At 37.8% G+C, this 27793-nt stretch overlaps 1 protein-coding gene across 1 annotated transcript; it reads left to right on the top strand.

Moving 5' to 3' along the window:
• Positions 1–548: 548 nt before the first annotated feature.
• On the top strand, positions 549–24710 carry TMEM237 (transmembrane protein 237). The gene is made up of 12 exons (XM_082841151.1): positions 549–609; positions 3300–3331; positions 4831–4916; positions 7131–7268; positions 15474–15594; positions 16379–16536; positions 18845–18968; positions 19261–19452; positions 20553–20626; positions 21302–21395; positions 22235–22356; positions 24125–24710. The coding sequence occupies exons 1-12, from the start codon at positions 556–558 to the stop codon at positions 24190–24192; spliced, it is 1263 nt and encodes a 420-aa protein (XP_082697277.1). The 5' UTR covers positions 549–555; the 3' UTR covers positions 24193–24710.
• Positions 24711–27793: the final 3083 nt, after the last annotated feature.

Here is a 27793-nt window from a genome sequence, read left to right as displayed (position 1 = left end):
ACAGAGTGTATGCTTCAAAACATCTGTAGCTTTTAAATTTAAAGTGAATAAGTGTTATTTTTCTAAGAAACTCGACCAAACAAAACGAAGAAAATTAAGTCATTTTTAACACTCATGTGACCCCGGATTTGATTTTATGCCGTGCTTCTTTGGATGGAGGATAAGCAACTGGAGAGAATCTGAGAATTGCCTCTATCAACACACATACACACACACACACACACACACACACAAGCAACTGGAGAGAATCTGAGAATTACCTGTATCAACACACACACACACGCGCGCGTGCGCGCGCAACTGGAGAGAATCTGAGAACTGCCTGTATCAACACACGCGCGCGCGCGCGCCTGGTGGCTAAACGGGTGAGTAACTCCGACGCCTCGGAACGTCGAGCTTGGCAAAGCGGGGGCAGGCGGAGACCCGGCCCGGGGGCGGTGGCTTAGTCAGGCGCGAAGCCCCCGCCTCCCGCAGGTCCCGGAGGCGGCGGCGTAGCGGGGAGCCAGGCTCCGGCCGGCGGCTGTTGCGCCGAGAGAGCCAGGCCGGCACAGCGCCATGCGGACGAACTCGGGGCTCCGGGTGGAGGAGGACCACCCGGTGAGCGGTGAGGTGCGCGTTGGCCGCTGCCGCTACCTCTGGGGCGGAGTGGACACCGACATGCTGGGGACCAGAAGGGGACAGCCCAGCTCGGGGAGCGCGCGCATCGGCCCATTTGGCGCTCACAGGATAGGGCTGGGGGTCGGGGGCGGGAAGTTCTTCTCAAGGCCGGACCCGAACTCCAGGAGCTGGGCGAGGAGCCAGGCTTGAAGTTTCCGGAGGCCTGCGTGCCATGTTGCCATGACGACGCCTCACCCTGCTGCCGCCCCTTCCCCTTCGGGTCCGGGGCCTGCCACAGAGGGTCTCTTTATCGACTTCTCCGGAGGGCATTTAGCCGCCCGGGAAAGAGCCGTTTGCCAGCGGGGACTTTTAATCCTGGGCTTCTCTCACTTCCCTCGAACAAATCACCGCAACCACTTGGGAAACCATGGAAAAATCGTGATTGCTACACCGCACCCGCTGGAGTCTCTCCTCCCGGGCATATCACCCCTGACTCCGACGCCCCCTTTTCCGCAGGAGTAGACTGGAAAAGCCCCACCAGGTCTCCGCGCTCCTCCTCGCTCCCACCCTGATGGAGGAGGCTGCGGGCCAGAGCGGCCTCTGCGGCGCAGTTCGATGACGCATTGCGCCTGTGCGCGGGGCCCGCTGGGCGGGTGTGAACCCGGGCGGGGTGTGAGCGACCCGCAGCTGGGAGTCAGCGGCTCCCAGGCAGCCCAGCTTTAGACGGAATGGGGAAGAAGCAGGTGGTAAGCGAGCCTTAGTTACTTTCAGTTCAGTTGAGCCGTCCTACTTTTGAGGAGTGTCGAGGTTGGGTTTCTGGATGGATGATACGTCATTTTTGCGGGACTTTTGAAATGTGGAGTTATCGTGTGAACTGAGTCTTTGGTGAGAAAGCGGTCCATAGCATCTTTAGAACGATACCGCTTTGTAGATAGATAGAAAGAGCAATAACTATCCTTCTTTGCTGGTTGAATTTTGACAACTGGATAGTGTTAAGACAGCTGGCCTTGTCCTAATCTTTTAGCATTTGCATTAACACACTTTTTGAATGAATGGATAGGTAAATGGGACAGTTGTGGAACAAACTACGAGTGTTTAAAATTTAACCTTTTTAAATCAATGTCCTTTGCAAGCAGCTTGAGATACTTGGAACATTAAACTGATTTCTAGGCATATTTGTTAGTATTTTATTTTGAAAGATTCCAGAGTGCTACTTAACTGTAATTTCTCTGAACTGCAAACACTTTTCTTATTCATGTAAAATAGCATTTATAGGTTTTTTTTTCTTTCTGCCCTAAATGCGTTTTTCACACTGTATGTTTCAGAGTATGTTTTTAAACAGTATGTTACTATGTGGCTTAAAACCTCCATTTGCTTCCCATTGAATTAAAACAAAATCTCTAATAATTAGTGATGTTGAGCATGTTTTCATGTGCCTCTTGGCCATCTGTATGTCTTCTTTGGAGAAATGTCTATTTAGGTCTTCTGCCCATTTTTTGATTCGGTTGTTTGTTTTTTGATACTGAGCTGCATGAGCTGTTTGTATATTTTGGAAATTAATCCCTTTTCAGTTGCTTCATTTTCAAATATTTTCTCTCATTCTGAGGGTTGTCTTTTCATCTTGTTTATGGTTTCCTTTGCTGTGCAAAAGCTTTTACGTATAATTAGGTCCCATTTGTTTTTATTTTCATTACTCTAGGAAGTGGGTCAAAAAAGATCTTGGTGTGATTTATGTCAAAGAGTGTTCTTTCTATCTTTTCCTCTAAGAGTTTTATAGTGTCCGGTCTTACGTTTAGGTCTTTAATCCGTTTTGAATGGTACAGATGAACCTATTTGCAAAGCAGAAATAGAGACACAGACGTAGAGAACAAACGAGTGGACACTAAGGAGGGAAGGGGCACATGGGATGAATTGGGAGATTGGGATTGACATATATAACAACTATGTATAAAATAGATAACTAATGAGAACCTGCTGTATAGCACAGGGAACTCTACTCAGTGCTCTGTGGTGACCTAAAAGGGAAGGAAATCTAAAAAAGAGAGGATATATGTATACATATGGCTGATTCACTTTGCTGTACAGCAGAAACTAACACAACATTGTAAAGCAGCTATACCCCAATTAAAAAAAAAATCCAGGCTCCTTCCCTTTGTCTTCCTAAGTAATCTGCCCATGCCTTGATAACTGTGCTTCATCCTTATTGGCCTTCTTTTATCTGGAACTCTCTAAGCCCTATCTCCCATAAAGGACTTTGTATTTGCTCCCCTTTGGCTCCTTTCTTATTCAGGTCTCAACTCAAATATCTCCTAACTAAAGAGAGACTTTTCCTAACTAAAGTAGCACTCCTCATTCTTCTCTTCCATATATATATATATAATATATATACTTAACGTTATTGTCTAATACTTAACCACTAGAATGTAAGTTCCATAAGAGCAAGGATCCCTCTGTTTTGTTCATTACTATATCCCTGATGCTTAGAACAGAGCCTGGTCTGTAGACATTAAGGAATATAGGAAGGAAGGAACTTTATATGAAATTCAGAAGTGATAGGACAAATTAAAATTGCCCATCTGATTCTCATCAGTACCTCCTGGGTTTCACTTGACGAATAGGATTATCAAAAATTTGAAATACATGAAGTAAAGATGCTCTAAGGTTTTTACTTACAAGAAGTTTTCTTTTTCTTTTCCCCATAGCGTCCTCCACGAGCCCTTCCACCTGTGCCAAGGTAAAAATAATTTACAGTAATTTTATTATTGAGTTTTAAGAATGCAAAGTGAGTAAAGTGAGAAAAATTGACTAGTACTTTTACACAATTATAATAATTCAGAAGAGACTTCCTGAAAGTTTAAAGATGAATAATTCTTGAATCATCAAGATAACAGTTATAATTAAATGCTCTGTTTCAGAGACTAAATGTCCACATGTTAGGATAATGGATCCATTCTTAATGTTTTAATGTCTTGTTTATCAGAATTCTGATCCTCTTTTGTTTGCTAGAATAGTTTCCTCAGAGTTTAAGCTGATTTTAATCAGTGACAAAATAAGAGTTCTTAATCTGTTTAATCCACTTTATTAATAGACAGTAGGGAATATGTATATGTAGGTTCAGAAAATATTGGGGTTACTTTGTTAGTCTTATTAAACAGCTTATTACTGATAAATAATAAGCTAGTTTGTAAACTAGCTGATTTTGTGTGAAAGCTAATTTTATTTTAAGTTTGTAATGATTTAAGTCAATTTTCAGTCTAACAATATAATAGATTTCTAATTAACAGAGTTTCTCTTTTTGTCTCTGTCCTGATTAAATTTGGTCGGTGTCATATAAAGTGCTAATCAAGGTGAGTTAGTTCACTGTTAATGTAAAACTTTCTAAATACAGTATTTGGTGTTTGAAAGTTAGTTTGAGTCCTTCATTTTCTCTTAAACTTGAATCTGAATAGTATAATTTATAATGCTACAATTTTTTATCATAGTAATCTCCTATGACTGCCGTTTTTAAAGGATGGTTGATATATAACACTAGTTATGTGGCTGATATTTGACCTTATAAATTAAAAAGCATTCATCCCTGAATGGAGTCACCTAGAACATAACTGTTGGCTAGATTTTAGTTCCATAATAGGGACTACATCTTCCTTTGTCTCATTTCATCAGGATAGGCTGGGTTATGTCACACTAACCCCAAAATCTCAGTTACTTAATATTATACGGGGTTTTTCTGGTTAATGCAAAGTCCATTGTAGCAACAATCCAGGACAGTTACCTTTCTCTACCTCTTCACTAATGATGTAGTGATCCCGGCTGCTTCCATGCTGTGGTTCTGCCATCTTAACATGAGACCTTCTCAGTTGCCACAGCAAGGGAAGGAGAAGCTGGAGGGTTACTCACTGGCTTTTTCAATGTTTTGGCCCCCAAATGGCACAGATCACTTCATCTTGCAGCCTATTGGCCAAAACCAGTCATAGGCCACACCTAAGTGCAAGGGGGCTGGGAAATGTAGGGGATCAGATGAATATTTGGTGAGCCCACTTTCTGTCACAGTTTATAACATTACTGACCAGCCATGAGCTACCGGTACTGTACTATGGGCTCCCTTTGACTTTGTCAGTCTCTTGCCTTCTTCCCCTAATGTATAGAAATTGGCTGGACCCAGGGGAAAATAGGGAAAGGTCTTCCCTACTAAAAGTTCCCCTTTGACTTTTCCCTGCATTGAATTTTAGGCAGCCTTTTCTGTTGTTCTTTCTGTTTTATAGATGATATTCCACTTAGTCGTCCTAAGAAAAAGAAGCCCAGAACAAAAACCACGCTAGGTAAGAAGTGTTCTCTGTTGTGTGGGATCACAAGTTTTCCCAGGACCTCAGGCATGCTAAACATCACAGATCAGGGAGAGGCCAGGCCCCATTCCCAAGTCACTGCTGTGTTAAGGATAGAATCCAGTTCACTTTGAAGCAGTGGGATTCTTGGTGGCAGTGAGGGACAAGGTAGTGGGCAGCCTGAAGAGTATCTAGAAACATTTGTGTAGTAAAGGGTTATGCTGCCCTGGATCTTACTTCCACAACATTCTTGGACTCTTTGAGGTCTTTCATCCCTAGATAACATAAGTTGTCTTGAGCTATGATTGGTTCCAGACCCTTGAACAGGATACTGGATTTAGAGACACAAGGTTCTTAGATCCCTCATTTCAGTCAGAGAGTCTCTGCATTAGAACATGAGTCTGAAAGCAGGGCCGTATCATCCAGGTATTAAAGCTCCAATAATGAGCAAGTTCTGTGAACTTTTTTTGTCCCATTCACTGATAATCCTGGATGTTCTGTCAGTAACTCAAACTCAGCACGTCCAGAATTTATCATCACTTTCAACAATTAATCAAGTTTTACTGCTTACTTACAAATTTCTTTTAATGCCCCCCCCCACCCCCACTCTCCCAGTGACTGGGGCTGGAAACCTCAGTCGCCTCTCACTGGTCGCTTCACTCTACTTGCTGCCTCTCACAAGCTTGCTTCTTCTGTAGTATCTTTTACGTTTCTTTCCCCTTGTCATTTCCACTGTCAGGACAACTGTAGTTAGCCTAGCTCCTTTCTTCTTCTCACCTGAGCTATTGGGGTAGCCTCCAACATTGTTCTGTACTTCTAGCTTTCTTCCACCCTAGTCGGTCCTGCCCACCACTGCTGGGTGAACTTCCTAAAGCTCGTAGCTGATCATACCTTATACCTGGTTGGAAACTTGTATTAGCTTATCATTGCCTAACAAATGGCGGAATACATGGTGGGTGGAGGAAAAGAGAGAAATGGAAATGGATGCATAGAGAAAGACATACAGATATGCAACAAAAAGAAAAGAGAGGCAGAGAAACTTAGATTCACAAAGATACTGAAGTGCTAGGCCCTAAAAATATACTCACAATTAAGTACGGACATGTACATGTGGATTTAGAAAGGTCACTGGTGAAGGATGCAATAAAGACTGAGTTGGAGTAGCAGAGGTAGGGCTCTATCCCAGCTACCAGCTTTTTTTCTTGTAAAAAAGAGAAAAAAAATCAGTGCTCTAGACAAAAAAGGAGGTGTATTGCTAGGCTGTTATTAAAATTGTTTTTCAATTAGGGTACTTCAAATTTTTCACTCCTACAATTTGCAGTTCTTCTACATAAAATAGTAGGTGGTGGGGAAGAGATATTTCTATAGGTTGGATTGCTAGCAGTAAAACTGCTAGACAGAAGGACCTATGCATTATTAATATGATAAATTTCTGCTAAATTGCCTTCAAGGGAGTTGTTATTTTCTTGCCACCAACAGAGTTTGAGTGTCACATTTGCTAAATCCTTGAGAACATTGGAAAATATCAATCTTTCAATTCTTTTTGTCAACTTAGTGGGCAAAAAGTAGCTTATTTTAGTTTCCGTTTCTCTGAATACTAATGAGGTTAAGCATCTTTTCATTTGTTTATTCACTCATTTGTATTTCTTCTTTTGTGAAGAAGCAATGTAGTGAATGTAATGAAGTAAAATTCAAATCTGCCAAAATGGGTCGAAATCTGTTCAAAGATTTGATGAGGGGAGAGATTGAAATGATCAGATGAAGAGATTTTTAAGTAGTCTGTTAACTCCAGTTATCCGTGATGACTTTATCGTGTGTTAATTTATTAATGAAGGACTAAACTATATACAGGCTGATAATTCTCAAGGCATAAGACAAGAGCATTCCCTATGGTGACAGTTTCCATTACATTTTCACCTTTTTGAAAGTTCAGAAGCAGTTTTCCTCCTGCCTTTCTTTTATTCCTCTTTCTAGCCCCCTGGTTTTTTGCTTCCTCATTCTTCCTTGTTCCCTCATTTATTTCTTTTCCCAACTTAAAGCCCAAAGTTACAGGTGAGGAGGGAGGAAATCAAGATTTGGGGCACAATTAGTTCTGTAAGAGAAGAGGTTATTATATAGGAAACATTCCAGTTCCCCGTTTCCCTATATTTTTAAGACTTAGTAATCTCTGCTCAAGTTATCCCAGTTTTTTCCAACTCCATTTCTCTGTAGCTAGTGCTTCTTTGGAAGGTCTTGTTCAGACTGCTGTTCACAGGCCACCTGAGGGCAGTGAGCCACCAACTAAAGACCCCATAGAACATCAAGAAGCTCCTGTTCAAAGGAGACAGAAGAAGACGAAGCTACCTCTTGGTATGTAAAGAAACTAAGGTTAGGTTGTGACAGCAGTTGTGATTTTGGGGGTATGATTTAAAAACCTGTCTGTTCCTATTTTTCCCCACCCATATCCCAGTTTTTTCTTTTTTTGCTTAAAATTTTTATCACCAGAGTAATTCCCATGGGTTAAGTCAGGAATATTTTAGAGGATCTCTTTTGAGCGTATCTGTACAGATTATGAGAAGGGGTACAAATTCAGGACCAAAACAGAAAGTTCAGATCTTGGTATGTATATGAATTTGGTATATTATGAATGGACATTGAGATTAGTGGGGAAAGGAAAAATTCTGTATTAACAGCAATATAATGGAGCAAAAGCCAACATGTTTTGAGTCTCACTATGTCTCAGCACTATTCACAAGGTAAACAGAATATTATATCATTATTTTGCTATCAAACTGGCAATGCTTTTTAAAGATTATAAAATCCCAAACTGTTGGATATAAAAGTATTGGTGAGAAATTGGTATACTCGTGCACCACTGATAGAAAGTATAAATTGATATAGCCTATCTGAACTTATAGGAATAGAAGTAACTACAATGGCTACAGTAATTAAAGGATGCTAACTGTAACATAAGAGTAGAAACTGGTAATAACCAAATATTTAACAATGTGATACTGCCTAGATAAATCATGTTTTACCCATTTAATAGAAACCAAGTACTCATTAAAAGGATTGTTAAAGTAAAATAGTGACATGGAAAGCCATCAGTAATATATTGTTAAGTCAAAAACAAAGATTATAAAATAGTATTTATCAAAGGGTCCCATTTTTGTAAAATATGTTTTATTAATTTCCTAGGGCTACCGGAACAGATTACCACAAACTGAATGACTTAAAACAACAGAAATCTAGTCTCTGACAGTTCTAGAGGATAGAGGTCCAAAATCAAGGTGTCCACAGAGCTCCCTCCAAAGGCTCTAGGAAAGAATCCACCCTAGCCTCTTCTAGATTCTGGTGGTTGTTTATAATTCTTGGCATTCTTTGGCTTGTGACAGCATAACTCCATTCTGTGCCTCCATCTTCAGATTTTTCCCTGTGTTTCTGTGTCCAAATTTTGCTCTTCTTATAAGGACAACAATCACTGGATTTAGGGCCCATCCTACTCCAGCATGACCTCATCTTAACTTGATTACATCTGCAGAGACCCTAGTTCTAGAATCTCATTCACAAGTATTGAGAGTTAGGACTTGCACATATCTTTTCCGGGGGACACAATACAATCCAGACCATATGTATATACAAACACATATGTAAAAAGAATGGAAGGCTATAGCAAAGTGTCAACAGTGGTAGGTTTTTTAGAAGGAGGAATTAGGTATGATTTAAAAAATTTTTCTTTCTTCATTTATGTTTTATTAATTTTTATATATTTTATGTATATAACTTTTATAATAATTAGAAAAAAGAAAATAGATTTTGTTAGAGTAAAACAAAGGAAGGAACAAAGATTGGGAGATTAGCTCTCTCCTATTAACATCAGCCCCGAGGAATAGTTTATTACAAAATAGTTTCCCTGACTAATTCCTTGCCTCTTAGAAGATAGTAGATCCTTATTAGATGAAAGAATTATAGGAGTAGAGGGCAGGAACTAGAAAAGTTAGGAGAATGGAGCACAGTTTTGAGATGCAAGTTGAAATGGGATACCACAGTGCCTGGGGTCACTAAGAGGAGAAGGTGTGGGCAGAAGAGGGCAGAGAAGGAAAGAGAGACAGAAATGACCCTAAGACAGCTTTACCTACTCTACAATTTATTTCATTACTGGCAGTAAATATAGTTGAATTAAAACTACTCTCTTAGACACTTACTCACTCTCCCTGCCTTGTGAGGACACACAAAAAGACATCTGTTTGCAAGAAAGCTCTCGCCAGAATACAACCATGCTGGCATCTTGATCTCAGACTTCCAGCCTTCAGAACTACAGCCTATTCCACCAGAGGGCAGACAGCAGAAGCAACAAGAACCACAATCCTGCATCCTGTGTAACAAAAACCACATTCACAGAAAGATAGGCAAGATGAAAAGGCAGAGTGCTATGTACCAGATGAAGGAACAAGATAAAACCCCAGAGAAACAACTAAATGAAGTGGAGATAGGCAACCTTCCAGAAAAAGAATTCAGAATAATGATAGTGAAGATGATCCAGGACCTTGGAAAAAGAATGGAGGCAAAGATTGAGAAGATGCAAGAAATGCTTAACAAAGACCTAGAAGAATTAAAGAACAAACAAATAGAGATGAACAATACAATAACTGAAATGAAAACTACACTAGAAGGAATCAATAGCAGAATAACTGAGGCAGAAGAACGGATAGTGACCTGGAAGACAGAATGGTGGAATTCACTGCTATGAACAGAATAAAGAAAAAAGAATGAAAAGAAATGAAGACAGCCTAAGAGACCTCTGGGACAACATAAAATGCAACAACATTCACATTATAGGGGTCCCAGAAGGAGAAGAGAGAGAGAAAGGACCAGAGAAAATATCTGAAGAGATTATAGTCGAAAACTTCCCTAACATGGGAAAGGAAATAGCCACCCAAGTCCAGGAATCGTAGAGAGTCCCACACAGGATAAACCCAAGGAGAAACACGCTGAGACACATAGTAATCAAAATTGCAAAAATTAAAGACAAAGAAAAATTATTGAGAACAGCAAGGGAAAAACGACAAATAACATAGAAGGGAACTCCCATAAGGTTAACAGCTGATTTCTCAGCAGAAACTCTACAAGCCAGAAGGGAGTGGCATGATATACTGAAAGTGATGAAAGGGAAGAACCTACAACCAAGATTACTATACCCAGCAAGGATCTCATTCAGATTTGATGGAGAAATCAAAAGCTTTACAGACAAGCAAAAGCTAAGAGAATTCAGCACCACCACACCAGCTCTACAACAAATGCTAAAGGAACTTCTCTAACACGAGAGAAGAAAAGGACCTACAAAACAAACCGAAAATGGTAATAGGAACATACATATCGATAATTACCTTAAACGTGAATGGATTAAATGCTCCAACCAAAAGACACAGGCTTTTTGAATGGATACAAAAACAAGACCCATATATATGCTGTCTAGAAGAGACCCACTTCAGACCTAGGGACACATTCAGACTGAAAGTGAGGGGATGGAAAAAGATATTCCATGCAAATGAAAATCAAAAGAAAGCTGGAGTAGCAATACTCATATCAGATAAAATAGACTTTAAAACAAAGAATGTTACAAGAGACAAGGAAGGACACTACCTAATGTTCAGGGGATCAATCCAAGAAGAAGATATAACAATTATAAATATAATTGAACCCAACATAGGAGCACCTCAATATATAAGGCAACTGCTAACAGCTATAAAACAGGAAATTGACAGTAACACATAATAGTGGGGGACTTTAACACCTCACACCAATGCACAGATCATCCAAAATGAAAATAAATAAGGAAACAGAAGCTTTAAATAACACAATAAGCCAGATAGATTTAATTGTTATTTATAGGACATTCCATCCAAAAACAGCAGATTACACTTTCTTCTCAAGTGCACACAGAACATTCTCCAGGATAGATCACATCTTGGGTCACAAATCAAGCCTCAGTAAATTTAAGAAAATTGAAATCATATCAAGCATCTTTTCTGACTACAATGCTATGAGATTAGAAATGAATTACAGGGAAAAAAATGTAAAAAACACAAACACATGGAGGCTAAACAATACATTACTAAATAACCACGAGATCACTGAAGATATCAAAGAGGAAATCAAAAAATACCTAGAGACAAATGACAATGAAAACACGACGATCCAAAACCTATGGGATGAAGCAAAAGCAGTTCTAAGAGAGAAGTTTATAGCTATACAAGCCTACCTCAAGAAACAAGAAAAATCTCAAACAATCTAACCTTACACCTGAAGGAACTAGAGAGAGAAGAACAAACAAGACCCAATGTTAGCAGAAGGAAAGAAATAAATATCAGAGCAGAAATAAGTGAAATAGAAACAAAGAAAACAATAGCAAAGATCAATAAAACTAAAAGGTGGTTCTTTGAGAAGGTAAACAAAATTGATAAACCATTAGCTAGACTCATCAAGAAAAAAGGGAGAGGACTCAAGTCAATAAAATGAGAAATGAAAAAGGAGAATTTAAAACAGACACCACAGAAATACAAAGCATCCTAAGAGAGTACTAGAAGCAACTATATGCCAATAAAATGGGCAACCTGGAAGAAATGGACAAATTCTTAGAAAGGTATAACCTTCCAAGACTGAACCAGGAAGAAATAGAAAATATGAACAGACCAATCACAAGTGAGGAAATTGAAACTGTGATTAAAAATCTTCCAACAAACAAAAAAAGTCCAGGACCAGACAGCTTCACAGGTGAATTCTATCAAACGTTTAGAGAAGAGCTAACACCCATCCTTCTCAAACTCTTCCCAAAAATTGCAGAGGAAGGAACACTCCCAATCTCATTCTATGAGGCCACCATCCCCCTGATACCAAAACCAGACAAAGATACTACAAAAAAAGAAAATTACAGACCAATATCACTGATGAACATAGATGCAAAAATCCTCAACTAAATTCTAGCGAACAGAATGCAACAACACATTAAAAGGATCATACACCATGATCAAGTGGGATTTATCCCAGCGATGCAAGGATTCTTCAGTATATGCAAATCAATCAATGTGATGCACCATGTTAACAACTTGAAGAATAAAAACCTTATAGTCATCTCAATAGATGCAGAAAAAGCTTTTGACAAAATGCAACACCCATTTATGATAAAAATTCTCCAGAAAGTGGGCATAGAGGGAACCTACCTCAACATAATAAAGGCCATATACGACACAGAAAACATCATTCTCAATGGTGAAAAACTGAAAGCATTTCCTCTAAGATCAAGAACAAGACAAGGATGTCCACTCTCACCACTATTATGCAACATAGTTTTGGAGTCCTAGCCACAGCAATCAGAGAAGAAAAAGAAATAAAAGGAATACAAATTGGAAAAGAAGTAAAATTGTCACTGTTTGCAGATGACATGATACTATACATAGAGAATCCTAAAGATGCCACCAGAAAACTACTAGAGCAAATCAATGAATTTGGTAAAGTTGCAGGATAGAAAATTAATTCACAGAAGTCTCTTGCATTCCTTTACACTAATGATGAAAAATCTGAAAGAGAAATTAGGGAAACACTCCCAATTACCATTGCAACAAAAAGAATAAAATACCTAGGAATAAACCTACTTAGGGAGACAAAAGACCTGTATGCAAAAACTATAAGACACTGATGAAAGAAATTAAAGATGATACCAACAGATGGAGAGATATACCATGTTCTTGGATTGGAAGAATGAATATTGTGAAAATGACTATATTACCCAAAGCAATCTACACATTCAATGCAATCACTATCAAATTACCAATGGCATTTTTTTATGGAACTAGAACAAAAACTCTTAAAATTTGTATGGAGACACAAAAGTCCCCAAATAGCCAAAGCAGTCTTGAGGGAAAAAAATGGAGCTGGAGGAATCAGACTCCCTGACTTCAGACTATACTATAAAGCTACAGTAATGAAGACAATATGGTACTGGCCTAAAAACAGAAACAGAGATCAATGGAACAAGATAGAAAGCCCAGATATAAACCCACGCACCTATGGTCAAGTAATCTATGACAAAAGAGGCAAGAATATGTAATGGATAAAAGACAGCCTCTTCAATAAGTGGCGATGGGAAAACTGGACAGCTATATGTAAAAGAATGAAATTAGAACACTCCCTAACACCATACACAAAAATAAATTCAAAATGGATTAGAGACCTACATGTAAGACCAGACACTATAAAACTCTTAGAGGAAAACATAGGAAGAACACTCTTTAACATAAATCACAGCAAGATCTTTTTTGACCCACCTCCTAGAGTCATGGAAATAAAAACAAACAAATGGGACCTAATGAAACTTAAAAACTTTTGCACCACAAAGGAAACTATAAACAAGACGAGAAGACAACCCTCAGAGTGGGAGAAAATATTTGCAAACGAATCAATGGAGAAAGAATTAACCTCCAAAATATATAAACAGCTCATGCAGGTTAATATTGAAAAAACAAACAACCCAATCCAAAAATGGGCAGAAGACATAAATAGACATTTCTCCATAGAAGACATACAGATGGCCAAGAAGCACATGAAAAGCTTCTCAACATCACTAATTATTAGAGAAATGCAAATCAAAACTACAATGAGGTATCACCTCACACCAGTTAGAATGGGCATCATCAGAAAATCTACAAACAACAAATGCTGGAGAGGGTGTGGAGAAAAGGGAACCCTCTTGCACTGTTGGTGGGAATGTAAATTGGTACAGCCACTATGGAGAACAGTATGGAGGTTCCTTAGAAAACTAAAAAATAGAATTACCATATGATACAGCAATCCCACTACTGGGCATATACCCAGGGAAAACCATAATTGAAAAAGACACATGCACCCCAGTGTTCATCGCAGCACTATTTACAATAGCCAGGTCATGGAAGCAACCTAAATGCCCATTGACAGACAAATGGATAAAGAAGAAGTGGTACATATATACAATGGAATATTACTCAGCCATAAAAAGGAGCGAAATTGGGTCATTTGTTGAGACGTGGATGGATCTAGAGACTGTAATACAGAGTGAAGTAAGTCAGAGAAAAACAAATATTGTATATTAACACATGTATGTGGAATCTAGAAAAATGATGAACTGGTTTGCAGGGCAGGAATTGAGACACAGATGTAGAGAACAAACCTATGGACACCAAGTGGGGAAAGTGGCGGGGTGGTGGTGGTGGTGGTGTGATTGGGATTGATATGTTTACACTGCTGTGTATAAAATTGATGACTAATAAGAACCTGCTGTATAAAAATAAATAATAACTTTCAAAAATTCAAAAAAGACATACTACTCTTAGTAATTCAGTTAGGATAAAATTTGAAAGTCAAGATGGATACCAGTATACCTATATAGTTTTATAATTCATGAAAAAATATAATTTTTATAATTCATGAATATAATTTATGAAAAAAATGTATTAATAGAAATGACTCTTTTTAGAAAATTCAGGACCCAACTAAGTTTAGGCCAAAGAGTACTTGTGACTGCCATTCTAGAATGTACCTACCCCTACAGGTCCAGCTTTCTAAATTTCTGGGTTTTAAATTTTGTTCATTTTTGTTTTGTTCAGAACGTCTGTGGTAGGCTCTACTGCTTATATTATATTTCCAGCCCAGGCTGTAAGTGTTTTTTAAAATAGAATTTTCGGTACTTTGAGGGCATTCCATTTCCTGTATTTCCGGATAGGAAGAGTTTCTAGTGGGTTAGAAGCTTCCATTGACTCACTTGAACTTAATACCTTGTGTGCAGAAAAGAGTTAACACAGCAGGCCTGGACAGGCCTACTTTCTAGAGGGCCTCTTGACTGGCATCTGGGAACTTGGCTGGTAAACAATTTTCTACATTGATATAAAGCTTTCTCTATCAGGGTGGCTCACTGTGCATTTGTGCACACAATGTGATTTATGCTAAACATCTGCTTTTCTTCTGGTAGTCTAGAATTTTGGTATGTGCTCGGCAGAGGGTGCCTATGTGATCACTCCCAATAAAAACCCTGGGCATTGAGTGTCTGATGAGCTTGCCTGGAAGAGAAAGCGATATATGTGTTGTCACAACTTGTTGCTGGAAGAATTAGCATATCCTGTGTGACTTCATTGATAGAGGACTCTTGGAAACTTGTACCTGTTTTCTTTTGGACTTTGCTCCATGAGCTTTTTCCTTTATGCTGATTCTGCTTAATATCTTTTCCCTGTAATAAAGTGTAACCATGAGTGTAAATGACTTGTGAATCCTTTGAGTGAATCACAGAACCTGGAAGTAATCTTGGAGATCTCTGACACACCCTGGGTGTTGGATTACTTAATTTTTTTTTTCTATATTGTTTGGTATCACAATTTCAAACTTTCTTTTGAGTGTTTAGAGGTGTAAAATTTTAAAAATTTGTAAGATGGTGAAAAAAATTGGGGGCCAATTAAAATTCTTAAAGTTCTTTTGTCTTGCAGAAGTCTTGTACATTACTTTCCTTTTTACATCCTGGTAATTTGAAAAGTTAATCTACTTTATTTTCAGAACTGGAGACTGCCTTTACCCAGAAGAAGACTTCTAGTGCATCTTTATTACCAAATGAAAATGGTATCAACGTGGAGCCAGCTGAGGAGCCAGCTATTCAAAAACCTCGAAGGAAGACAAAGTAAGAATTTATTTGTCCTTCTAAATATTTTGCAGAGATACCTTGATGCTTAATTTCAAGCTCCCAAATGGCAGCTTCTAAGTCTTATTAAATACTTGTAGTTGTATATCTCTAGGATAAGTAACAGTACAAAAATATCAGTTAAACCAATCTAAGGGTAAATTTGAAAAGAGTAAACCCGCTGAGAAAAGTAAAATATTGTATTTAAATAAAAAATTTTAGGAGCTGTCTCTGAAGAAGAGGAACACAAATAGAAGATTTTTGTATAAGTAATAAAAATATTACATATTAAAGATATTAAAAATTAAAGGTAATATTAATAAAATAGGCTATATTATTTATTTTCTCATGTTAACAGAATTCAAATTACGATTTTTTTAGCAATACATAAAAATGTTCATTTTAACATAGGAAATCAAGTGTCAGGTAAAATATAATGGTATTCTTTAAAGAAGTTCACTGGAAGTTATATTACTTGTTTGTACTTAGAAGTGACTCTGCAAATAGCGATCAATATCTATATAGAATCATGTAATTTTAAATCTGTGAAGAAGCTTAGGAATCTAGTTCAGTCACTTCATTTTCCAGATGAGAAAACTGAGGCCCACAGAAATAAAAATGACTTGCTGTGCATAAGAGTTAATAACTGATCCATTTGAGTAAAAACCAAATTTTGTGACTCCCAAGTCCAAGGCTCTTTCCACGAGACTCACAGGTACCTCCTTATTTGGGTCTGTAAAAGGTTAATAATCATCCATTTTTCGTACTTTCTCCCTGATTATAGGAAAACCCAGCCAGCAGAATTACATTATGCCAATGAGCTAGGAGTTGAAGATGAAGACATAATTACTGATGAGCAAAGTAGTCCAGAACAACAGTCTGTACTGACTGCACCCACTGGTATTAGCCAGCCTGTAGGGAAAGTGTTTGTGGAAAAAAGCCGTAAGTAGGTCTTTGTTTTGGAATGTGAGCTCTTTAAGAATTATGCAAGGATATCCTTTGACCTGGGAATTACACTTCTGGAAATCTGAATTAAGGAAATAAGCAAAAATATGGATAAAAATTTGTACATAAAGCTAATCATCACATTGTTATTCATGAGAGTGAAAAACTGGAAAAAACCTAAATGTAAAACAGGAGGGGAATGATTTCAGACAGTTATGGCATATCTATACAATGAAATCTTCTGCACCACTAAAAATAATGTTTAGGGAGAATTTTTCACTTCATGGGAAGATTCTAATGAAAAATAAACATAAATACACACATGTAGTTTGATTTCAGCTATAGAAAATTGCATAGGACAAAAAAGACTAGAAGGAAATATACCAAAATATTAATGCTGGTTGTTTCTGTGTTATGGAATTATGGGTAATTTAAAAAATCTCCCTCTACTCCCACCCATTTCTTTATTCTTTTTTTTTTTTTTTTTTTTTTTTTTGCCGTACGTGGGCCTCTCACTGTTGTGGCCTCTCCCGTTGCGGAGCACAGGCTCTGGACGCACAGGCTCAGCGGCCACGGCTCACGGGCCCAGCCACTCCGCGGCATGTGGGATCTTCCCGGACCGGGGCACGAACCTGTGTCCCTTGCATTGGCAGGCGGACTCTCAACCACTGCGCCACCAGGGAAGCCCCATTTCTTTTTTCTTTGTTGTACTTTACCAGTTTTCTGCAATTGGTAGTGGTATTGGTGGTGGAGCAGGTAATGAAATGCTACAATTAAAAATAAATAAGAGGGCTTCCTTGGTGGCGCAGTGGTTGAGAGTCCGCCTGCCGATGCAGGGGACACGGGTTCGTGCCCCGGTCCGGGAAGATCCCACATGCCGTGGAGCGGCTGGGCCCGTGAGCCGTGGCCGCTGAGCCTGCACGTCCGGAGCCTGTGCTCCGCAATGGGAGAGGCCACAACAGTGAGAAACCCGCGTACCAACAACAACAAAAAATAAAAAAATAAATAAGAGAAAATACATGATGGTATTACCATATTAAATAAGAAATACATTATAGCTACATACTCTTTTGGAAAATAGTTCTGCATTGGTTATAAGACTACATTTGCAGAGTTTAAGAAAAATCTACTGAAAGCATGATCATGACCATATGCTTTTCCCATGGGTATGCTTTGAATATTCTGCCTAAAGAACTCATCTAAAACATAAAGATTAGTCCTTAAAATTTGCAACTTAGATTTTACATAAATTGTTTTAGAATTCTGATTCCATAAAAACCCACCTAAGGGATCTTGGCGTTGTTGGCCAGTGAGAAACCTGCGATCCAGAGAGGCTGACTCCCCCAGGGTCTCACAGTTGGTTAGTGCAGAATTGGGACTCGAACCAAGGTTTCATGACTTCTAGTTTAGGGCTTTTACTAGTTTACCATGTGGCCATAATTTACTTCAGTCTATTTTCAAGCAATATCACTCAATCCTCATTTTTATTCTTGCTTCCCTTAGCACAGAAACTTCCCTAGTAAAGTAACTGACCATAAAAGTTACTAGTCTGCTCAGAAGTTGCTTTTTCTTTGGGAAAATTAGGTGTCATATTTCTGTCTTTCCTCCTCCAAAGTACTTGACAGCCAGGTTTGGCAAAGATAATGGAACCTTTCCTGTTTCATGAGGTTCATTTGTGGATTAGCAGATAAATGAGAAGGAGAAGCCTCCTCGTCAGCAGTAAATGCATAAAGCTGTGCTCACAGTGTTGCAGTGCTGACACTTGAACTGGTACCTTCCATGGGCATCTTCTTAAGACAAGTGTATGAAACAACCAGTTTCTTTTCTGTCATCGCAGAATGCCATGCTACACTAACTGTCATCTTTTCCTAAGAAATTTAAGGTGTTTTCAAATATTGACTTTTATAGTGTTGGGATTTAAACTTTAATACTTGTAAAGTCTCTAAATTAGAGGTTTTTAGACTATGTTATGTTAAGGGTTTCCAGACTTTGTTCTGAGTTGCAAGTTCATTATTGTATTTCATTAAATATAATTGATTTCTAAGACAGTTACTGTAACATCTATTTTGGGTCGAGAAGAAAGTGCATGGACATTGTTTACTTTCCTTAAAGATAAAAAAATAGTATGTTTTATAAACTGAAAGAAAAGAGCCTTCTGAAATAGGGACCAAATCAGGGAGAATTTTTAGATAGGAAAACAGCAGAATTTCAGTCTCAGTGTGAGGGTTCTTAAGTGTAGAATAATAGGAAAGACCACCAGGGTTCCCTCTTGTTAGTTGTTTATAGTTGTGTATTGTGTTCTTAGGGCGATTCCAGGCTGCTGATCGCTCAGAGTTGATAAAGACCACAGAAAAGATAGACGTGTCGATGGACATGAAGCCTTCCTGGACCACCAGAGATGTTGCACTGTCAGTGAACCGGGCTTTCAGGTGGCTGATTTTGTTGGACTTCTCTTAAAACAAATGTTCCATAATTTTTTTTAAAAAGTGTTGATTGTTCAATACTATTAACAAAATTGACAGCTTAAAATGGTGGTGGGTATAGTTTTTAAACATTCAGTTAGAGTTAAATGATCTGCCTATCAGTGTGGTAAAAAGAAAAACTTGTTTTTACTTTTTGTGAAATGTTGAATTTTATTCTTATATGTGAAGAGACTTGAAGAATGTTTTAGCTTTCTACTTTTGTCATTCATGTATAATAATGAAACCCTTTTCTATTCAGGATGATTGGTCTCTTTTCTCATGGCTTCTTGGCTGGCTGTGCTGTGTGGAATATTGTTGTGATATATGTTTTAGCAGGAGACGAGCTTTCTAACCTCTCAAACCTTCTACAACAATACAAGACGTTAGCATATCCATTCCAGAGTCTTCTCTACTTGCTTTTGGCTCTAAGTACAGTTTCAGCTTTTGACAGGTAAGACCCTTGAGACTGCAGATCCCTCTAACTTTTCTTCAGGAGGAAGTGTTGAACAAAATGTGTCCCTGACTGACTGTGACATTTTCAAAATAGAATTATAGCATATTAATATTATTTTGACTTTTTAAAAAAGCCATTCTGTTTCTTGTTTTTTTGGGGGAGTGGGGGATGGGACTACTGTGAGCAAAAATATCCCCCAAAGTCTTAACCCATTCCAGCATCAACTCTAAGTCCAAAATTTCATACAAATATAATCAGCTCAGAAAGTCCCAAACATCTTCCAGATGACCTGAATCAGGTATAGACAAAACTCTGGGTATTTTATTAGTTTCCTAGGGCTGCTGTAACAAAGTACTACGAGCTGGGTGGCTTGAAACAGGAATTTATTTTCTCACAGTTCTGGAATGCAGAAGTCTAAAATCAAGGTGTGGGCAAGGTTGGTTCCATTTTGGAGGGCTCCAAGGAGAGTCTGTTCCTGCCTCTTTCCTAGCTTCCAGAGGTTTCTGGCAGTCCCTGGTGTTCCTTGGCTTGTAGATGGATGCATCACTCCAACCTCTCCTTCTGTTGTCACATGACAGTCTAGTCTCTTCTGTGTGTGTCTTCTCTTCTTGTAAGGACACTAGTCATATTGGATTAGGGCCCATTGTAATGGCCTCATCTTAAGTTGATCGCATCTGCAAAGACTCTATTTCCAAATGAGGTCACGTTCACAGGTACCAGGGTTTAGAAGTTCAATATATCTTTTGGGGAACACAATTCAACCCATTAATAAAAACAACGTGTAACCCAATAATATGGGTAATAGAAAGAGGTATAATAGAATCTAATGAAATTTGCCAATCAAGTTTAATTTGTTTCTTCTTAACTCTAAAGGAATGATGACTAAAATAGTCTTCTAGTTAAATGTTTTATGTTGCCTTTGTAAATAAGATATCCTTTCATGTGTGTTAAGTATAAACTGTAGCTACTTAAAGCTTAGTAATAGACAACACATGTGGTAGCATTAAAATAGTGAAGGAAGAAACTATTGTCCAGAGAGTACAGTTTTGTAAGAAGTTTACAGCTGCACTGTGACAAGAGGCTTTTGTATTTTCCAGGATTGACTTTGCTAAAACATCAGTAGCCATCCGAAATTTTCTTGCCCTGGATCCAACAGCTTTAGCATCTTTCTGTGAGTAAATAGTTTAATTTGATAACTCTGTAACTTTGAACCAGAAAGAGTATAATTTTATTTTAAAACAGACTTTATATTATTGCTACTTATAAACATTACATATAGATATTTATTCAGCGGAATTTGTAATTAAAAAACCATGGTAGGCATAATTTTGATAGAATTATTTTTTAATAGAGGTTATCTAAATAACTTTTATAAGTTTGTTATTCTGTATTGCTTAATATTTAACTTTTGTGTTTTCTACTTAACATTAAACAGATTGAGCTGATAGGGCATTTTAGTAACAAATACTATTTTATATCTTTTTGATAATTTGGAATAAATTTTGTTCTAATTATGAGAATATTAATAAAACTAATTTTAGGACCTTGAGTAAGTCATTTAATTTCTTAAAAGATCTTCTAGGTTCTTGTCAGCCTAATGATGAAATAGTGAGCATCAAAACACCCTTCTCTACCTATATTCTTGAAAAATAATGTAAGACTATCCAGCCTATTGAAATTGACTAAGTGAAATTTTTTTTGTATCATCATTCCCCAAAGTACAGATTATTTTTGATCTTAAAGTAATCTATAAGTTAAAAATAATTAATTTTTAATTAATTTTATTAATTAATTAAAAATAATTGTTAAAAATACATTATTAGTAATTCATTTGTCTTTTTCTCAGTGTACTTTACTGCTCTTATATTATCTCTGAGTCAACAAATGACAAGTGACAGAATCCACCTTTACACACCTTCTTCTGTTAATGGTAGCCTCTGGTAAGAATTCACAGTAGCATTAGTAATTGTTGATTGTAATAACAGCAACGATGGGAGTAATGGTGCTATTCTTATCCTTTCACTCTTTTACTTGTTTTCATCTATAAATAATATTGAGGGCCCTGTTTTATTACCCAAATTATGGCCAAAAAAAACCCTATTCCATTGGTTAATGGGTAACTACTGTTGTATACTCCTGCATTTCTAATGAAATGTTTTGTAAAAAAATCTGTTTTAAATCTCTGAAGTTATGGTTTTAAAATAAATCATTACATGGTGAACTGGGGGAGCACCACATCCTCACCCCCAATCAGGGAGCCTGATACCGCAGAGTAGTGATGGGAGTGGGTACCTTGGGATAGAATCAGGAAACCAAGCAAGAAAGAGGAAACCACCAAGAAAGAGAGTGGACTAGGGAGAGTCTGCTTCCGCCAATCAGTGGCCAGCCATGAGAGTGACAGGATGGCTGAGATCCCACTTCACAAAACTTAGAGGGGCAGTCTTGTTTGAAGAGAGTGGCTAGGGGCTTGAGGTTAAGAGAGAAAGGAGTGATTGAAGAGTAGCACTAACAGTAGTTGGAAGGGAAACTTAGAAAAATTCTTTGGCAACAGTAAATTTCCATTACATCTGTGTACAAAGTAAATCTGTTTAGAATTCAATAACATTTGAACCTTTGTTCTCATGATATATATGGTGTTATTTTATAGGGAAGTTATAGTTTATGCTTGTTATTCCTCTGGGTGAGGACTGCTCATTTTGTTTAAAGTTTATAAAATAGATATATCTGGATATATGGACCAAAATGAAGACATTTCTAATGAGTATTTCTGTACCTTTAGGGCAGAAGGAGTTGAGGAACAGGTTCTCCAGCCATGGATTGTGGTGAATCTGGTGGTGGCCCTTCTGGTTGGATTATCTTGGCTTTTTTTGTCTTATAGGCCAGGCATGGATCTTAGTGAAGGTATGTATTAAAGAAAAAATAGTATATCATAAAATCTTCTGTAATGACTTTATAAATCTTCTTTTAATGGATATAGCTTACAATGTTTCAATAACAAAGATATATTTAAAGTAAAATAACATAAGAAGAGTAATAATAAAGTGGTGAAACAGAATGCCACGAGAAGCAGGGAGGAGTGTGTAGGAGAGCTGTAGTCTTGAAGTATCGAATACTTCATGAGGGGCTTCTGCGGTCCTGTCTCATACTTTGGAGGCATTTCTTCTCTTGGAACGCTTCAGGTATTTTATAGGAAGTTTTTGCTCTTCGTTTCTCTTAGTCTTTTTCTGATCAAAGTATCTCTTAATGTGAAATAAATCATGCTTCATTTATTAGCCTCTGTTAGACACATATTCAAGTGAATTTATTCTTACCTCCTCCTCTACCTGCCACAAAATCTTAACCCCTCGTTGTCTAATGAAGTGTTTAGTAATCCTACCTTCAGTGTGCCCAGGCTGAAGTGAGATTTGCTAATCTCTATCCTCAGACCCCTCTTGGAACACCTGAAGAAGAGTCACATTAGCAAACTGTTAGTCTTCTCAGCACTGCTTTGGGAACTGCTTAGTATTTGTATTGTAAGTTGTATTTCCTGGCAGATGTTCCACAATTTCACCCTTGAATCTCTTTGATATTTTCTGGACTTTGGTTATTATTTTATTCTTGATTGGTTAAACATCCTGAGCATTTAACTGCAGTTTGACCAACTGATTATAGCCTATGTCTCAGAAGTCTTGGAACTGAGAATCTTTTCAACATTTCCATTTGTAAAAACCAAGACAAAAAATGTGATCTTCTCGTGTATTTTCATTCATAAATGTACCTTTGCTCATGTTGTTCACTAATTATTCCTTTGGATATATTTAAAGTATTAAAAGAAATCTTCTTAGGCTTTAAGTATTTTGCTGTTTTTCTTTCACTCAGTATAGTTTTTAGTCATTCAAAGATTTTTTCATCTAATGCTTACATCAGACGACTTCATTTTGTTAATTCCTAAGGTTTTCTTCTTTTGTATTTCCTGATATTTTAATAAATTATGTGTCTATGCTAAGTAATAGTTTAAATGTAGAAATGTCAACTAATAACATTCTGCACTGTGGTTGGGATTAAAGCTGCATGCAGCTGGCTTGTGTAGTATTCAGTCTAAATCACAAAGTGTGTGTTACTTATTAAATATTTCCAGAATCCTGCTTTTAGGGTCATGTGAGTCAAATAACCTTTCCATGTGGATAAAAAAAGGAAATATAAAATGAGGATGATAATACTCGCTTAAAGGGTTGTTATGGTGATTAAATAGGGTAACATATTTAAGATATCCTGGCACACACCTCATCTTAGTTCCAGGTCCTCCACTGCATCTGTGTCCTACATTTTAGGTTATCATGATCACTATAGAATTAGACCTCTTAGATGTCTAATGATCCTGGATTCTCTAAGTGACTTAAATTTCCTGGTAAGAGTTATTATATTGTCTCTATTATATTATATGTTTTATTTTTCAAGGGTTTATAATACATTCAAAATTTGTATATCTCAAAATGCAAAACGTGTACATTTGTCATTAGTTCACCTTTTAAATCAGATTTCACAATCAAGAATTCTTACTTGTACTTGAGGGCTTTCTATTATCATATACTATGTCAATATTTAAAGACTGTTTATAACTAAGCTATAAAACTCTTTCTGAGATACTGGGAAATCATTTTGAGTGTGACTTGTTCATCTTCTCTCCCAGAGTTGATGTTCTCCTCTGATGTGGAAGAATATCCTGATAAAGATAGAGGAATCAAAGCCTCTTCATAGTGCCAACTCACCTTCAGAGTAATTACCTAGTATTTAGAATTTTTCCCATTCTTGTTTTTAAATGTATTTTTATAAGATATTTACAGATGTATTTGGAATTGATTTTTCGATTATATAATACTGAAGAATTTCTCAGGATTATGGAAAATGTTAAAATTGTATCTGTGATTTATACCCAAACATTAATTTCCATAGCATTATTGTCTTTATGACAAAGGAGATGCTGAGGTAGAAACCAGCAGGTGAAAGTGTTTATTTCCTGTTTTCTCAAATTAGTTGCATTTATAATCATTATCTTTAAAAGTACTGTATACAGTGCTTTTAAAAAAGCCATAACTTTAGTGTTACAAAATAGGTTTAAACATTAATTTAGGGAATAGGGAAGAAGGGGGGAAAAAGGACCTTCATTATTTTTCATGTCTCCTTACTGAATAAATTGAAATATGAAATTTGTTTTTTTTGAAACTGGTTCAGTGGTTGTGTATCATGTAATAAGTCTAATGTAATGTAATTTAGCGTGAAAGATGCTTTATTTCATGGCTAATAAAAAGGAAATGTAACTTTTATTTGAAAAGTTTTATAATCGCAAAAGTTTATTTTTCTTGAAGACCTGTACCAGTAGTTCCTGTATCTGGTTGCATATCAGAATCATTTAGGGAGCTTTAAAAAAACATATATTGCAGAAGAGAAGCCAAGTGGGCCAAGAGCTCAGGAGAATAAAGGAGAGGCCTGCGAACCTATTAATACTCACTTGACCTCTGCAGACCCCTTCCCCTGCTTCTTTTTTACATGACAAGAAGTATGAGTAGAAATTCACCATACCTAATCTCCAGCTCTTTGTCAGAGAGATCTTTGGCTGTCATGGAAGTCCCACTCTTCAGGTGGGTCCTGCACTCAAAGAGGTCTCTTCAGAGCTGTATCCAGTGATGCCTCAACTGGTATGAGACCTAGAGCTCAAGACATTAAGGCTCACTGTGGGAAAAGGTGTCTCAGAAGCTCTTGAGCACCTCAGTAAAACTGGGCCTGCCCTGTTAGCAAGCCACTGAATGCTGTGGAGCAGAAGAGGAGTGACAAATTGATGATGGAGTTGGCTGGCTCTGAGCACAGGTCTAAATTTGGTACGCACACCATACTAGGAATATCTTGCTGTTTGTAAGGCCAGAGCTGCTGAAAAGGGAATTCCCTTTCTGTCACAGAATTGTGAATCCACTGGCAATCCTGAAGTCATCCTGCCTGTTCCAGCTTTCACTGTGATCAGCAATGCTTTTCATGTTGGCATCAAGCTGGCAGTGCAGGAGTTCATGATCCTCCCTGCCAGCAAACTTCAGGGAAGCCACGCTCATTAGAGCTGAAGCTTACCACACCTGAACAATGTCGTCAAGGAGAAACATGAAAGAACCAATGTGGGGGATTTTGGTGAGCTGAATATGGTCCCCCAGAGATGTCCATGTCCCAATCCGTGGAATCTGGTGGAGCTGTACAAATTTTTCATCAAGGAAAACACAGTGGTATCTATCAAAAAACTTTTGGCCATGATGATTGAGAAACTTGGAGGAAGTTCGTTGCTAATGTATATCTCCATGATTGGCTCAAAATCATAATTTTTCTCACCTTTCTCCATACATCACATGTTGGGTAGAGTGGCATACTTAGTAGAGTTCCTGAGGTGTCAAAAAGCAATATCCCCAGTGGGGTTTTTGTTGTTGTTTTTTGGGTGCAAAATATTCAGTAATTAATACCTGCCTCTCCCCACTCCCCGCAGGCAGAACAAAATATATATGGGCTTCTATGCTCCATTCCCAGAGATTCAGATTCATTGGGTCTGAGATGGTACCTGGAACACTGTCTTTTAGAAAAAGGTATGCCAAGTGGTTGTGATATAGCCAGTAGACTAGCCAGCATTTGGGATCTCTGGCCTACGTGTACCATTTGTAATTTATTATGAAACGAAGCTTGGATTGCAATAGATGACCTGATTTGATCTTGATCAAATTGATAGGTTTGTGAGAGGACAAAAAAAAGAAAGAAAATGAATAAAACATGGTACCTGCCTTTTAGTGACTCATAATCTAGTCAAAAGACAGAGATAGGCATAGGAGTTGAAGAATCTAGGGAAGTATTTCAGGTAAGGGGTATGTGCAGGTCCTTTATAGGATGGATAGGATTTCTACTGGTGGAAGTGGAGACAAAGAAAAGGCTATACACATGAGTGAGCTCTGAGGGATTTTTATTTGGAAACTATCAAATGTAAAATTGTTGAAAGACTAATGTAATAGCAACTGTAATCTATATCAACTTAGATTATTGTTAAATTTTTGCCTCATTTGCTTTCTTTCTTTATACATCCTTTTTTTCTTGCTAAATCTTTTGAAAGTAAGTTGCTAACATCATGTCACTTCACCCAAATATCTAAGCATACATCCTCCAAAAAGAACATTTTTCTGCATAGCACAATATCATTAAAACAGTTGGAAAAACAATAATTTCAGTCCATTCTCAAATTTTCCCAGTTGTCTCTTAAGATCTAGTCAAGGTTTATGCATTTCAGTTTGTTATCTAAATTTAAAATGGTCTCATCTTTTCTCCCCCATGATATTATTATTTTTTTTTTTAGATGTTGGGGGTAGGAGTTTATTAATTTATTTTATTTATTTTTGCTGTGTTGGGTCTTCGTTTCTGCGTGAGGGCTTTCTCTAGTTGTGGCAAGCAGGGGCCACTCTTCATCGCAGTGCACGGGCCTCTCACTGTCACGGCCTCTCTTGTTGCGGAGCACAGGCTCCAGACGCGCAGGCTCAGTAGTTGTGGCTCATGGGCCTAGTTGCTCCGCGGCATGTGGGATCCTCCCAGACCAGGGCTCAAACCCGTGTCCCCTGCATTAGCAGGCAGATTCTTAACCACTGCGCCACCAGGGAAGCCCCCCCATGATATTTTTTAATTGAAAAATTTACTGAGATAAATGTAGATTCATGCAAACTTAAATAATACAGAGTAATCCTTTGTACACTTGGCCAGTGCCTCCAAATACCATTTTACAAAATTCATAGTATAATATCACAACCAGCATATTGACACTGACATGATCTACCAATCTTGTTCAGATAACCCTAGTTTTACATATCCCTAGTTTTACTTGTACACACTTGTGTGTGTCTGTATATATTAAGTTCTATACAATTTTATCAATTGTGTAGGGTTCATTTATATAGCACCACAGCCCAGGTACTGAACAAGTCCAAAAACCATAAGAATCTCTCACGCTGCCCTTTTATAAACACAACCTCCTTCCCACATCCCCTCCCTGCACCCCTAACTCTAAGCCCTGGCAATCACTAATGTCTTCTATTTCTAAAATTTTGTAATTTCAGTAATGTTATAAGTTGAATCGTACAGTGTGTAATCTTTTGGGATTAGCTTCTTTCTGCTCAGTGCATTCCCTGGAGATTAACCCACGTTGTATGGCCATAGTTCATTCCTTTTTATTGCAAAGCCATGATCCAAGGTATGTATTGAAGTTTAACCACTTACCTGTCGAAGGACAGATGAGCTGATTCCACTTTTTGACTATTATGAACAAAGCTGCTGTGAACATTTGTGTATAGCT

Source organism: Leucopleurus acutus, assembly GCF_964270905.1.
Source record: "Leucopleurus acutus genome assembly, chromosome: 6".
Taxonomy (NCBI): Eukaryota; Metazoa; Chordata; class Mammalia; order Artiodactyla; family Delphinidae; genus Leucopleurus; species Leucopleurus acutus.
The sequence above is the reverse complement of the archived record's forward strand: the minus strand, read 5'-3'. Positions and strand labels throughout refer to the sequence as shown.